General features: G+C 41.9%; 1 protein-coding gene across 1 annotated transcript in view; it reads right to left on the bottom strand.

Annotated features, from left to right (window-relative positions):
• Positions 1-12274, bottom strand: part of PLEKHG4B (pleckstrin homology and RhoGEF domain containing G4B) — a 95478-nt gene extending 83204 nt beyond the window's left edge. The window contains exons 1-2 of the mRNA XM_029912484.1: positions 12167-12274; positions 10104-10301 (exon numbers count right to left, since the gene is read on the bottom strand). Of these exons, the coding sequence (XP_029768344.1) occupies positions 10104-10301; positions 12167-12274 (306 nt within the window). The remainder of the gene's footprint in view (positions 1-10103; positions 10302-12166) is intronic.
• Between the last annotated feature and the right edge of the window lie 2488 nt (positions 12275-14762).

Genomic DNA, 14762 nt, shown 5'->3' on the forward strand with positions numbered 1-14762 from the left:
GCTCTAGGAAAGAGATTTCTATGATACAATGGAAGTGTTCATAGCTGAAGAGTCTTTGATAACATTAAATCAGACATAAAATACCTCAACCTACAATATAAGTAATGTCTGAAATCATACACACAAGGGCTACTTGTAGTGGCAGTACAGTTATATGGCAGTTCCTCAAGGAGTGTACTGGTATCAATTAAAGTTTAGTACTATCTAGCTCGCACATTATGCTTTTAATCAGATGATCTCAAAATGCTTTACGAAAAGAGGTCAGTATCATTCTCCCCATCTTACAGATGAGGAAACCGAGGCACAGGAAGTTCATGTAATTTGAGCTGGAATAGAACCCAGATCCCCTAAATTCCAGTCCAATGCTCTATCCACTAGGCCACATCATTAGTGCAGTACAACTTTCATAAATGCAGGTTTTGTTACAAACTCAGAATGTGTGTTAGACGTGCTGAAGGGGTCACTGAGGCTAATGAACCTTATGACCAAACTTGGGCAGAGTTTGGAGTGAACCTCAACAGATCTATGGTTTTGGGTGGAAGCCATTAGAAATCCAGTGTTTTTGCCTGGTTTCATCTGGACACCAGGAAAAACATCAGCTAGTTTTTTCTTTGGGTTTGAACCTAAAACTTAAAAGTGAAGCAGAACAGCCGAGGATCCACATGAAGCAAAACCAGAAACTAGGTTGGTACAAGTCTTGGGAGTTAAAAGTGCACAGTTCTAGTGGAAATGTCTTATTTCCCAGAGACCACACGGAAAACATAACTCTTATTTTGCTTGATCACTTGTTTTCCCATAAGCCATTTATAATTTGCTTTTGCAATCCACTGTTTAAGTGTTTAATCCTGTTTGGTGCCTTTCTGCATAGACTATACCTCCCTTTGACCTGAGTGTTACACTTTGGAAATACTTGCATATATTTTTCTTGCCGAGAAAAATGATTAAGTTTTAATTTATTTAGGTTTTACGATTTTCTGCTACTAATAAGTCACTTAAACTCTGATTAATACACAGCTGCATCTATTTAAATTTTAAACAAACAGTAAAACAAATGTCTCTGGACTAAAACATGTTACTTTTCACCCCAATTCCTTCATACTGTGTTCTGCTTAATTCAGCAACAATCTGACATCTCCTGCCTCACAGAGATCAGTTACTTGAGTTGCACATATGGGCACACTTGTCTTATGTACAAAGAAATCAGTAGTGCTGTAAACCATCATTTGAAAAGTAATGTTTTTCTGTATTCTCTCTCCTCCCGCCCATATGCAACAATGTGCTTAAAAATTCCACAGAAGCACTGAATCGGAGAACCCATGACGATATAGAAGGGCTAATCGATAGGTTCATAGATCGCTCTGTCCCACAGTGGCACAGGCAGAAGCAGGGCGGAGGAGACAGGCAACTCCACCAGATTGTCTTTGTGGAATTTCCTAGTGATTAATGCCTCAGGTAAGAGGGTTCTGAGGAGTGCAGAGCAAATAGGGAGCACAGGCTAGTATTTACGGAAAGAGACGCTCTAGCCCTAGAGGCCCAGGCCTATGCACAAAAGGCACTCTTCCCAGCCCTCCTGTTTCTCCACGGTTATGCCACAGCACTTTCACAGGATAGTGGATTCGCTGGAGCTGTGCCTTCACCCTTCCAAAGCCCTTTCTGGCATTCCCTCTCTTTGTGGCACCAGAGGAAAAGCTCTAGACTACCAAACTTTGAGATGGAAAACACCTATTGGGTTATTTAACTCACTGTCCAGGGAGGGGCTAATCCAGGTCTGTTATCTACAGTATCTTCCGCAATGCTTTGTCCAGACTAGTTTTAAATGACTCTAGAGACTCCTGTCTCTAATTTGTTTTCTGAATATCATGAAATAAACAAAAGTTCATTTTTCTTGCATCTATTTAGGCTATGGAGATTGTGTTGTTTTTAAACTGCCAGTGGAAGCAATGGTAGGTTCAGCTTCCCAGCCAGGTATTTGGAAGTTATCAGCAAAAAAAGGAGACAAGGGTGAGAAGAAAGGCATTTTGTGGGTTGAAACCTCTGTCATTGAGGCAATGAATAACTGCATGCAGTACATAGCATATTCTATGGCAAGAGAACTGTCCATTATGTAACTACAACTAAATAGTCATTAAATCCATTATTCTGAGTGCTGCTGAGCTTCTATATTTTGGACAAATGTTGGATTATAAATCCTTCAGTGCCTTGTAAATTAAAGCCTGAGGACTGTAAATCTTCAAGTCATTTCCTGAATAGTTGCATTCCTGAGAAACTTCCAGTTCACAAAGTATAAATGTGAGCAAAAATTTCCCTCCCTCTCACACCGCCCTCATCCCCACAACCTGATCCTCCCTCCCACTGAAGTCAATTGAAATACTAACTTCAATGAAATCAGGATTGGGCCCTGAAAACTTTAATAAGGCTGGTGTGACTTGCGTATTTCTAGCAAAGAGCAGAGACCCTGAATTCTGAATTAATGTTTTCTCATTTAAAAGAGGTTGTAAGTTAACATGACTGATTATCCTTAATTGTTTTAATAATCACCTCAGCTATTGTCTATTAGGCAAAGTCCCTCTTCATTATATCAGTTTCATGTAACCATGAGATACTGAATCCAAACACTTCCATGGTCTGTCTCTGACAGTGCTCAGGTTATCATTTACTCACTCCAAATATAAATACCTCACTGATGTGGCAATCTTGATTTAAGGCTTGAACCTGCAAAACCCATAGTCACACAAGTAATCCCATTATCCTCATGGAAATCAGAACTACTTGCACAAGTAAGGGCTGGCAGCATGGACAGTACAAGGATAAAAACGAAAGGGTTCCATGTACCAAGATAACAATACCTAGTTAGTTTCCAGTCTCTCTCCAATATAATTATCAGTTACATAGCGGTATACAGTAATTAAAAATGAAAAATCTGAAAATCTTAGCTATGAAACCATCCAACTGTCTGCAGACTCCAACAAAACAAAATATTTCTTATACTTGTTTATGTCTCTTAAATTTGGTGAGCCGTGGTTTGATTACTGAGTTCCCAATAAATTGTGCATTTGATTTTAAACAATATTTTCAATGGTGACACTAATTAAAGCTCAGGCCTGGGCAGTGCTGAGCATGGAAACTGAGTCCAGATATGAAGCACCATGCAAAACTGGTCCAAATGTTTACCAAAAAAAGGACATAAGAAAAATACTGAAGCCAAGAACCTTAATATGGGACCGTTAATATAGGAATATCAATTGTAATGAGTAGTGGCATGTGTGAGGACTCAAAGATTTGTTTCATGTTTGCATTTGGGGGGCGGGGGAAATCATCCTAGTAACTTGGTTTGTTTAGATCCCCAGATATCAATATTGTTTGATCAGATAAAGTGTACTTGGCAACGTTTGAAGCCTTTAAGTAGGAACATTTGGGGTGAAATATAGGGAAAGGAGGAGAGAAGCAGACCATAGGAATTTTCACTCTTCTCTACCCTAAGGCCCAAAGAGGGGAGCTGCAGATGGGTGCAGTGGGAAAGTGACATTATTCTAGCAGGCACACAGAGGATGGTGGGGCTCTTACCACATCTCCATCCCAACTGGCCTCCCCCTGTAGGACTGTGCTGAGCTACTGAGCATACTAGCTGGCTCATCAACTTCGTGCTAAAGGAAAGACTAGGGGCCAGAGCCTCAGCTAGTATAACAAGACATAGCTCCACTGGCGTCAATGGAGCTATGACAGTTTACACCAAACAAGGATCTGGCCCTCAGTTTATATTTTGTACCTGATGCCTGTTTCCCTGTTCAGGTGGACTAAAAATGCCTTATTGCTCCTTCCGCAGACCTACTCATGTAGGAGAAGCTGGAAATTTGCCCTTTAACTTTAAAAGAACATAAGGTGCAAAGAAATTCAGCCCCGGTGGTCCAGTAAGACCTATGCATCAGGACCAAGATCCAAGTGCATCGAACAACAGGAAAACAATAAAGAGCAAAGGTTTTGGATTTGTTGGTAATGTAATCATAATCATTGTATTATTTTTATGCAAAGACGAGAGCTGTCAGAAAGGCTCAAAAACGTGTCAAGTCTATAGAAGAAGGAAAACTTAAATTCAAGTAAATTAAAATTTCAATGCTTTGGGCTTGGGAATAAAGAGAGAGCAGACATTTAAACCAATCTAACTATGCTGACAAGTGGTCTGTTTATGGAATACTGGAATGGGAAAACACAAGTAGAAACCACTAATAAGCTCCTAAAATACAGAAATACTGGGTGAAAGAAATAAAGCCAGACATTACTGAACAAAAACAACGCAAAGCAAAGTCAAACACATCATGAGAGATATAACAGGCTCACCGAGACTACTGATAGTCTAGATTAAGCATGATTAGAGATAAAGTTGGGCTTCTGGCTATAATGAGGTAATGACAAAAATACCTCTTCCGTAACTACTGTTTCAGTGTCAGCATAGGGTAAATCAGCAGGACAAAGTAGGACACTGAAAAAAAGCCATTAAGTGACAGAACTGGCAGAAGGGACTATGTGACACTGTGTGGTGTGATGGGGAAGGGAGATTCAGATTTCAGCCAATGAGGGGCAACACACATGATATGGGATTTCATTTAGAAGGGTGAGAAAAAAGTGTATCATAAAGACACAGAAAGCAAAAGTAAAAAGCAACCAAGAAAGTAATGAATATAAGAACAAATATATACTTTCTTCCCATTGGTGGCTTACACTTTCCTGAAAGTGCCTCCGATCTCTAGGTTATGCTGTGGAGGAGGGAGATGTATATTACCCACTTTGATAGGTACTGCGCACACACGCAAATTTTGCTGTAAAGCAGAACTGTGGGGAGGTAAATCCTTAAATCTACCATGTTTGGCAGAAATTCCCGACAGAACATGCCCTCTAAGAAGACTAGAATGATTTACACCAGTTGAGGATCTGTCCCAAAGTTTTACTCTTCTTCTTTTTTGGTATCTAGTTTAAATGGAACCAGATTTCTTTGTGAGTAGAAGAAAGGAGCAGGGGAGAAGAGAGGGAGGCTGCACATACAGACAATTTTCTCAAGTTTGCCCACTGTCAGTCTAGCTCCCCTTATGGAAGCATGGCCCCCAGGACATCTCTTCCAAAAGCCACCTGCTCTTTGTGTGGCCCCTGTATACAAGTCTTTTTCCTGGGAGGGAGTTTGGTGCAGGAGGGGCTGAGGCAGGGGATTGGGGTGCAGGAGGGGGTGCGAGGTCTGGGAGGGAGTTTGGGTGCAGGAGGGGATTCTGATTTGGGACAGGGGGTTGGGGTGGAGGAGGGGGAGTGAGGTGTAGCCTCAGCCAGGAGGCGCTTACCACAGGCAGCTCCCGGCCAGCGATGCAGCAGGGTTTAGGCTGCCTGCCTGCCTGCCATAGCCCCATGCCGCTCCTGGAAGCGGCTGGCTGCTAGCACGTCTCTGCACGCCCCTTGGGAGCTGTGGGGACAGTGTCGGGGGTGGAGCTGCCTCCCCTCCCCTTGCCAGGGGTCACAGAGATGTGCCAGCAGCCAGCCGCTTCCGGGAGCGGCGTGGGGCCACAGCATGCAGGCACCCTGCCTGAGTACCCTTTTAGCAGCCCGGAGATCGCTGCCTGTGATTTATTTTTGTGGGACCCCCCTTGAGCTGGGGCCCTAGGATGCAGCCTCTAAAGCCCCTGCCTTCATCCAGCTCTGACCTTAACCACTGCATGCCCTAGACAATTATCTAAATTTCATTAGACACAGAGCCAGTGTGGCTCCATATACAAACCTTCCTGATTGTAAAATTATAGCACTTGCATCAAAAAAAGCAAAACGTCAGTGTGGTGACAAAGCAGAACACTTCATATTGGAGACATGTGGGTATGCAACCAGTTATAAAACCTCACTTACAGACAGCCTCCCAACCTGAAGTAAATACTCACTAGTCACTACACACCACACCACAGAAAAACTAACCCAGGAACCAATCCCTGTAACAAACCTCATTGCCTTCTCTGTCCCCATATCTACTCTAGCGACTCCATCAGAGGACCCAACCACACCATCAGAGGCTCATTCACGTGCACATCTACCAATGTGATATATGCCATCATGTGCCAGCAATGCCTCTCTGCCATGTACATTGGCCAAACTGGACAGTCTCTACGTAAAAGGATAAATGGACACAAATCAGACATCAGGAATGGTAACATACAAAAGCCAGTAGGAGAACATTTCAATCTCCCTGGACACTCAATAACAGATTTAAAAGTAGCCATTCTTCAACAAAAAAACTTCAAAAACAGACTTCAAAGAGAAACTGCAGAGCTACAATTCATTTGCAAACTTAACACCATCAATTTGGGCTTGAATAGGGACTGGGAGTGGCTGGCTCACTACAAAAGCAATTTTGCCTCTCTTGATATTGACACCTCCTCATCAATTATTGGGAGTGGACCACATTCACCCTGACTAAATTGGCCTTCAACACTGGTTCTCCACTTGTAAGGTAACTCCTTTCTCTTCATGTGCCAATATATGATTATGCCTGTATCTGTAATTTTCACTCTATGCATCTGAAGAAGTGGGCTTTTTACCCACAAAAGTTTATGCTCAAATAAATCTGTTAGTCTTTAAGGTGCCACCAGACTCCTCGTTGTTTTTCTGGATACAGACTAACACGGCTACCCCTCTGATAGTTATAAAACCTACGTTTTTTGTCATCTACTTCTGATACTTCATCTGCAAAGAAGGAAAATGGTAGCCTGACATCTCTACAAGTGCCGAGTTAAAGTAGTTTGGCTATCTTAATTGGGAATTTCCATAATTTCAAATATTTGGGTTTCTTATAAGTGCAACCTTAACTTTGAATTTCCTGAGTCTCTGAGTGAGTGAGTGAGTGACAGACACATATAGAGGTAGTACATGTTCAGAACTCTGATACATGCCTGCAATCTTCACTTCACCTTCAAGTTTTTTGTTTGAGAATACTTCTGTTGTAAGACTCTTAAGACATTTGTTAAATGAAAGCCAATACCTGTAGCAAAACTACATGATAAAATGCAAACATAAAAAAGACATACACCTCTACCTCGATATAACGCTATCCTCGGGAGCCAAAAAATCTTACTGTGTTATAGGTGAAACTGTGTTATATCGAACTTGCTTTGATCCACCGGAGTGCGCAACCCCGCCCTCCTGGAGCACTGCTTTACTGCGTTATATCCAAATTCATGTTATATCGGGTCACGTTATATCGGGGTAGAGGTGTATTGCTAGGTGCTAAAAATATATTTAAAAGAATGACTTATGAATAATTTCCCCACCTAATGGAAAAATACACATACAACTCAGTGCCCGCAAAAAACCCTACATCAAAACAAAATATGCTACAATAAAAACATAACAAAGAAAACCAAGTACATAAACGATCCATTACGTAAGTCATATCTACTTTGGAGCACTTCCAATAGCTAGCTAAGGAATGATTAAGCAGGATGGTGATTCAATTCCTTCCTCAGTTGAGCACAGCAAAAGTCTATAGATGCAGCTGTAATACAGCATGACTTAAGGCAAGACATATTAAGGATGGGAAGAACAGTATGTCAGTGATCTCATTCTCTACCTCCATCCTCAAAAGTACACACTGACTTTGACCTAGTGTCCAGAGTCACCCCTCTTTTGGGGGCTTGGCTTATAACTAAGGCTACAATTTAATCATGAGTGTTTTTAGTAGAAGTCATGGACAGGTCACAGGCACAAAACAAAAAATCACGGCCCCTGACCTGTCCATGATTGATACTAAAAATATTCATGATTGAATCATGAGGGGTGAGGCTGCAGTGGGGAAGTTGGGGGACCCATTGAGGGGGAGGAACCCCATGGAATCCATGACTTCTGCGACCTCTGTGACAGACACGGAGCCCTACTTACAACAAACAACCTAAATCTCAGTGTAAGCCCACACTTCCTGCCTGAGTATGGCTGTTCCAGTAGTTTCCTTTCCAGGATCTCTTCTATCTTAGCTTCCTATCACTTCTGCCGTGAGACACACTCCAGTCTCTCTAGTACCCTGGGAGGAGTTAATGAGCCACACTTACCAACTTCAGGAGTTCTAGGCAGGTTTCTAACATCTGCTATCTTGTTACACAGCCCAACCCTCAGACAGAACCCCAATCCTTTTTTAGGTACAAAAATACTGGGAAAGCATATCCACCTCTTTTTTCTTTCCTCCCTGCCCACCAGCAAGCATCACTGCTAATCTGAATGCTATCTCTGGTTCTCATGAGCTGAGCATGGCATTTAGCGGCAAACAGGAAAAGTTGCAGCAGTGGAGGTCTGCAGAAAGACAACAACAGTTCCCTTTGGAAGAAGCTAATGATGGTAAAAAACAACAACTTTTTTTTTTAATTTAAAACTAAAGGAATGGAAAGCACATGCAGCCCGCCGACAATGCTGAAAACCAGAACCATTCAGCATTATTATTTTAAACAGGTCGGAGAGAATGATTCAAGAGCATCATGCACCAAAGAGTCAAAAGGAAGCTCACCGAATGTGCCAAGCTAGGGGGAGAAAAATGAAACATGGAACGAAACCAGACAGGCAATAGCTCAGTTGGACAGCAAATTTCACAGAAGTTATAGAAATGTAGGGCTGGAAGGGACCTCAAAAGATCATCTAGTCTATCCTCAAGCTCTGAGGGAGGATTAAGTATTTAATACTCTTTTACCAAGTGTAAACACATCAGAAATCTAAATGAAACTACTCAGGTGGAAAAGACAACCCAGAGAAGAGAGAATAATTAGCATTTTCTGAAAATCTCCAACAGCATACAATGATTTGGGGAAAATGAAAAATCAGATTTCACCTATGTTTCTATTACTGGTGCTGAAGAATGGAAAGGAGAAAGGGGAGTTGATTCCCATTCTACAGGAATGGGTTCCTAAAATTCTGTCTTTGAATATTTCTATTGCATGTCTCAAAGGAAAGCTAATCCAGACACAGTCCCATTATGTTTCAGGTTGGGACCACCGTAATAAAGAGAAGTTCTTTGCTGCTAGGCACCAAAAGAGACAGTATGTGATTGATAAATAATTCCAGCTCTGAGGATGCCGAGACTGAATACAGAGTAGGGGCAGATGAGAGCTGCATCTATGCATCATTGTGTGGAATCAAACTGTGGATGTGGTAAGTTTATGGACAGAGCAGAGGGCTCCTTTGCATGGATTGATGCTCTTCTCTCCTGCATCATGGACACAGTGTTCACTAGGGTTGCAGTCAGCTCTGAGGAACTGCTGCAGGGAGAGAAGGTGGCCAGAAGAGAGTCCTTGTAGTTACAAAACTTAAATAGGGGAGATAACTTATTTGGAGTGTGGAGGAGCTGACAGGGTGCCTGTACCTGCCATTTGTATGCAATGGTAGTTCTTCTGGGTCTTGACTTCTCTACTACCTGACAGCTCTATCATATCAGAGATGCCAGTCAGGAGTGCTGAGACAGAGGAGTACAAGTCCTCTAAGGTTCCCTCTAATGGTCTGTCAATCAATCACTGGAAAAATCCTCCCCCAACAGTGGGGATGTCACCCCTCAGGACTTAAACCTCTGCGGCCATGAACCCCAAGTGCACAGCCCTAGCCAGCTCCATACTCCAGACACATCACTGGCGAGGATTTTAGTCAGCTTGGAAAAGAAAATAACCACAATAATATCTTTGCTACAATATCTGCTCCCTTTAAAAATACCTTCCAGACTTATGCATTTTTTTGTTATTGCAAATATTTTATCTTGGTCCTCTATCATTTCAGTGCCTGCACTGGGATGTTTAAAATCATTATCAGTTAAAAAGAAGACCATGTTTTCCTTCCCAAATTTTACTATCAACAGCTTCTGTAGATTGCAGCTAGTTTCCTGTTCAGGTTTTGCAAGTTAACTCCTTTTCCAGACACAGTTTTAAAAAGTTTGGTAAATAATTCTCTTTCACTGTTCTCCTTGGTACCTTTAGAATTTGCACTGTTCCCTGCAAAATTTTATTTGCTAGACTAAAAGAGCTCTCTAGATCAGAGATTAAATTCCATCTTATCTCTTTTCCCAAGTCAGGAACAAAGGAGGCCTCTGTTTTGCCAGAGTAAGCTATACTTACACAGGTTTCTTGCTGAATGCACTGTAAGACTCTCTTGGCAGGGACAAGGAAATCAATTAGGCACCTGAGGCCATCTCCTCGATACAGCTTTTCAACTATGCTGAAAAGCTGCCACAGGACAGTGGCAGCTGTGGCCTCAAAAGGCGGGTATAATGCAGAGAGAGTGTTCTGGGTGTAGGTGTCAAGGGACTCGGAGTCCTGAAATAAAAAGCAACATGACAGCAATTTGTGAGAATCAAACATGTAACAGTAAATAAAACACTTTAAAACTTCAATCTATTGATTTCATGGGGTATACAGTGGTGGGGGGCTGTTCTTCTATTTTGCCCAGTTTGTACAGTAACTAGAAAGTGTTTTAGCCATTTTTAAAACCATAGTCCAAACTTCTGTAATCTAAACCCCATTCAGCTCTGTTTAAACTTCAATGAAGCTCGACATTTCTTAGAATCAGATTTAGTTGAAACATCTTCACACACGTCCAGTCATTTATCCAAAATATGAAATGTTGGCACACTAAGCTCCAGTCAAAGTGCATTTCTTAATGCTTCCAATGAGTTATAGTCTCTATCCTGAAATCATGTTTTGCAAAAAGGTCTTCACTTGAATTTAGCCTCTGAAGCACATTTTTGAAACATATTTTTGGTAAGGAGAATGGAAGACAGCACCCATAAAATGACATACTCCAAATGTTTTTATATATTTATTTATACACACACACACACACACACACACACAGAGAGAGAGAGAGAGAGAGAGATCATGACATAACATTTATGAACAAAGTTGAAATACCACCTTATGTTTATAACAACATCGTATAAACACCGTGACAGCAACTCTCCAGTGGTTCTGTGAGGAGTGCCTGCATGTAGTGAAAGAATGCTTTTCTTTAAGAATCTCAGTACATATACAGGAATGTCCTTTTTTAGGTACAGAATTTCCTGAGGAAATACCTCGCCTACTATTTCTGGTGGAAATAATCAAGCCTGGATTAAAACAAAAATTCAATTTCAAAAGGGGGCACAACAATGAAAATACAGTCAGGGGAGGACAATTACTCCCTTTTGGAGCAGGCAGCCAGATCTATAGATCTGAGGCCACTCAACCCCACTGTTTCTTCTGTTATCAGACGAGCAAGGAGACCCCACCCCCATGGTGGGGTAATAGGGAAGAAGCATTTCATCCCTAGGTCCTGCCCTCGGTTGTGGAGTCTCTCACAGCCTTTGGGGGTGCGGCAGACTAGCTGTGGCACAGGCACCGACTACTGCAGCTGAGGAGGGCCTCGCTTCTTGTGCGCAACAAGCACAGAGCCTGTCCAGACTGTGGGACTCCATATGGGCTGCTGAGCATGCCTGGCAATGTGAGGCTCTTCCCCTATCCTAGCTAGGTTCAAATGGTATTTTTATCCCTTGTCTGGCTGCTTTTCTCACCACGATTCCACCAGTTTGTTCCCCTAATGTTGCCCCTTTGCCTAGCTTCAGCTAACATTGACAAATTTCTGCTTAGTGCAAACTGAGCACCTTTGACCCTACCCTGATCCTGATAAGCCAGCTCCTTTGTATACACACAGATTCGAACCCTATTCCGCTTGACTTGATGCATTTTTCCCCACTCGGCAATATTGTTCTGATAACAGGATTTTGTCCCGTGCAATAAAGTTTTGTTAAGGAGAACTCTTGACAATATATCCTACAGAATTCAGAAAACTGGTACACAGATATTAAAAATCTTGACATTAAGGGGAAATACGTAGATGACTCACAAATTTTTGAATAAATAATGAGTGTAAATGATAGGGCTGATTTTTTGCTATAAAATGAACTGCTGCTAGAATGAACACTTCTAGCATGCATGCATGCACATATAAAATGTATACATACATATACAAATAAAACAGGAGTACTTGTGGCACCTTAGAGACTAACAAATTTATTAGAGCATATGCTCTAATAAATTTGTTAGTCTCTAAGGTGCCACAAGTATTCCTGTTCTTTTTGCGGATACAGACTAACACGGCTGCTACTCTGAAACCTGACATATACAAATAGTTACATATTACCTACGGATTCAGAAGTGACTCCATAGTCCAGAATGAAAGAGAATTCCCATTCTAAGCCCGAATTTAGACTGTACTTTCTCCAAAAAGCTGCTTTTGGCATGACATTTCTCATGCTTAGTCTCAGCACAGTGTAGATTTTTATTTTCTAATTAAGGTATATATTATATTAATTTTGAACATTAGAAATTGATTGGACAAGACATTTCTTGATATGAGACTTCGAGAAACAACTATTCTTTCTTCCTGGAGAAAGAGTTCTGTTTGAAACATTTCTGCATCATCTCAAAAACTAGAAATAAACTCTTTGAATACATTTGGACTACAATGGTCTGAAAATGAAGGACATTCATGAACACTGAAGGGATCCTGAATTTATTTTCACTTGTTTAATACTGTTCAAGAAACTGAGCTTATTTTTACAGCTAAGAATTTGGGGCCTGATAATACATTTGTAACCACAGCCTCATGTATTCCATGATTCTTCAGCTGCAGAATTTGCCTCAGTATCCTGCCCTGACTACAGAATTGTGCTTCAGAATCAAAACTGCCAAAAATAAAATTACATTTCTAGCTGATTTGGTTGTGAAAGCAACAGTGTAAACTGAGGCAGTGTTTTTTTGAGTTTGCAGACAGTCTGAAGCAATAGCTCAGTGAGCCATGAACTACGTTAGTTCATCTTGATGGATGGTTGACTTGGAAATCTGATTATAATAGTTTATATGTCAACGTGGTTAAATATTTCACTGCTGATCATTTTTGTGGAAAGAGCTCCAATTTGTTAACCTTTCCACTTAAATCCTCTGCACATTCCTTATCTGATGTACCACCTCAAGGGGCGCTCCAGTAGGCACTGTGTCTCAGACAGCTGTTGTGTCAGCCCTTAGAAGATGGACATGGAGCTGCTAGCCCTGCTGTGCCCTTACACACAATGGAGTGCAAGTACCGCAACTATGATTGGCCTCTGTAGAGAGGGAGCAAAGGGGAATGCGGATTTGTCCACAGATGGGGAAGAGAAGGGGAAGAGGGAATATGTCTATGTCAAATTATGAATTCCATTTTGTGAACATCATGTTATATTTCAACCTCCAATTTGACTGTAACATTCAGGGTGGTTTAGAGCACCTATTTTGTTGCAAGTACTTGACCCTTACTGGTCTAGACCTAAAATGTAGGTATACCTAGCTATATTACTCAGGGCTGTAAAAAGTTTCATGCCTTGTGTAATGTAGTTAGGTCAACCTAACCCCACTGTAGATGAAGCTGAATTCTTCTATCAACCTTGCTACCACCACCCCTCAAAGGGGTGGATTTACTACAGTGACAGAAAAATCCCTTCTGATGCTGTAGTAAGTGTCTACGCTACAAAGTGTAGCTGCAAGCGCTGAAGCTGTGCCACTGTTGTGCGGATAGTGTAGACATATCCAGTGGAGGGACTATTTCTAGAAAGCTGTGACAGAGCAATTGAGGGCCATCCACACTGAATGGCTCTACTCTAGCAGAACAATAGGTTTTCTACCAGGAGGGCCATCGACTTTGAATAACTCTCTACCCAGAAGCCAAAAGTGTGTTGGAGCCTGTAAATTCCCCAGCAGAAGCCCATGGACAGAATATAGGGTACAGGTTGTTTTAAAAGAGGCCAGCATGTTTGCTGGTGACTTAGGGCTTGTCTACACTACAAAATTAGGTCGACCTACAGACACAGCAGTAATTCAATTGGCTGTTGGTGTCCATACTGCCCTCCTTCTGCCGGTGGTGTGCGTCCTTCCTACGAGCGCTTGTACAGACTGAATTGAGACTCTGTGGGGCACTGATAGCTGTGCGGGGCTCATAGCTGGAGCCTCCCACCTGCCCTGAGGCAATAGCCAGAGCTGTGAACCAAGCACTGGGCTCAATTTCACAGCATGGAACCTACCAGCAGTGAAATTGACATTCTTGTGAGTTTCAGGGCTACTTCTGGCTCAGAACTGGAGCCATGAAACTGACAAGAATATAAATTTAATTGCTGGTAGGCTCCATGCTGTGAAATTGAGCCCTGCACTGGGCTCATAGTTCCAGCTGTCACCCCAAGGTGGTGGGGGTGTGACGAGTTCGGTCACAGAGATCCCATTGGGACTGTCACCTGATGTGCTGAAACTACCTCTGAGCCTGTTTTCCCTGACAGCTTGGGACTCCAGAACCCTGCCTTGTTGAGCCAGACATGCTAGCCTGCTGCAACACAGACCCAGTTCTGGTCCATGCCCCCAAACCAAAAACTACTTAGCAGGTCACCAGACACCCAGTTCCCAATGAGATCCAAACCCCAAATAAATCCGTTTTACTCTGTATAAAGTGTATATAGGGTAAACTCATACATTGTCCGCCCTCTATATCACTGATAGAGAGATATGCACAGCTGTTTGCTCTCCCAGGTATTAATCACTTACTCTGCATTTATTAATTAACAAACATGATTTTATTAAGTATAAAAAGTAGGATTTAAGTGGTTTCAAGTAATAACAGACAGAACAAAGTAAGTTACCAAGCAAAATAAAACAAAACATGAAGGTCTAAGCCCAATACATTAAGAAACTGAATACAGGTAAACCTCACCCTCAGATGTT

Source organism: Terrapene carolina, unplaced genomic scaffold, assembly GCF_002925995.2.
Source record: "Terrapene carolina triunguis isolate 2854851 unplaced genomic scaffold, T_m_triunguis-2.0 Scaffold229, whole genome shotgun sequence".
NCBI classification, from domain to species: Eukaryota; Metazoa; Chordata; order Testudines; family Emydidae; genus Terrapene; species Terrapene triunguis.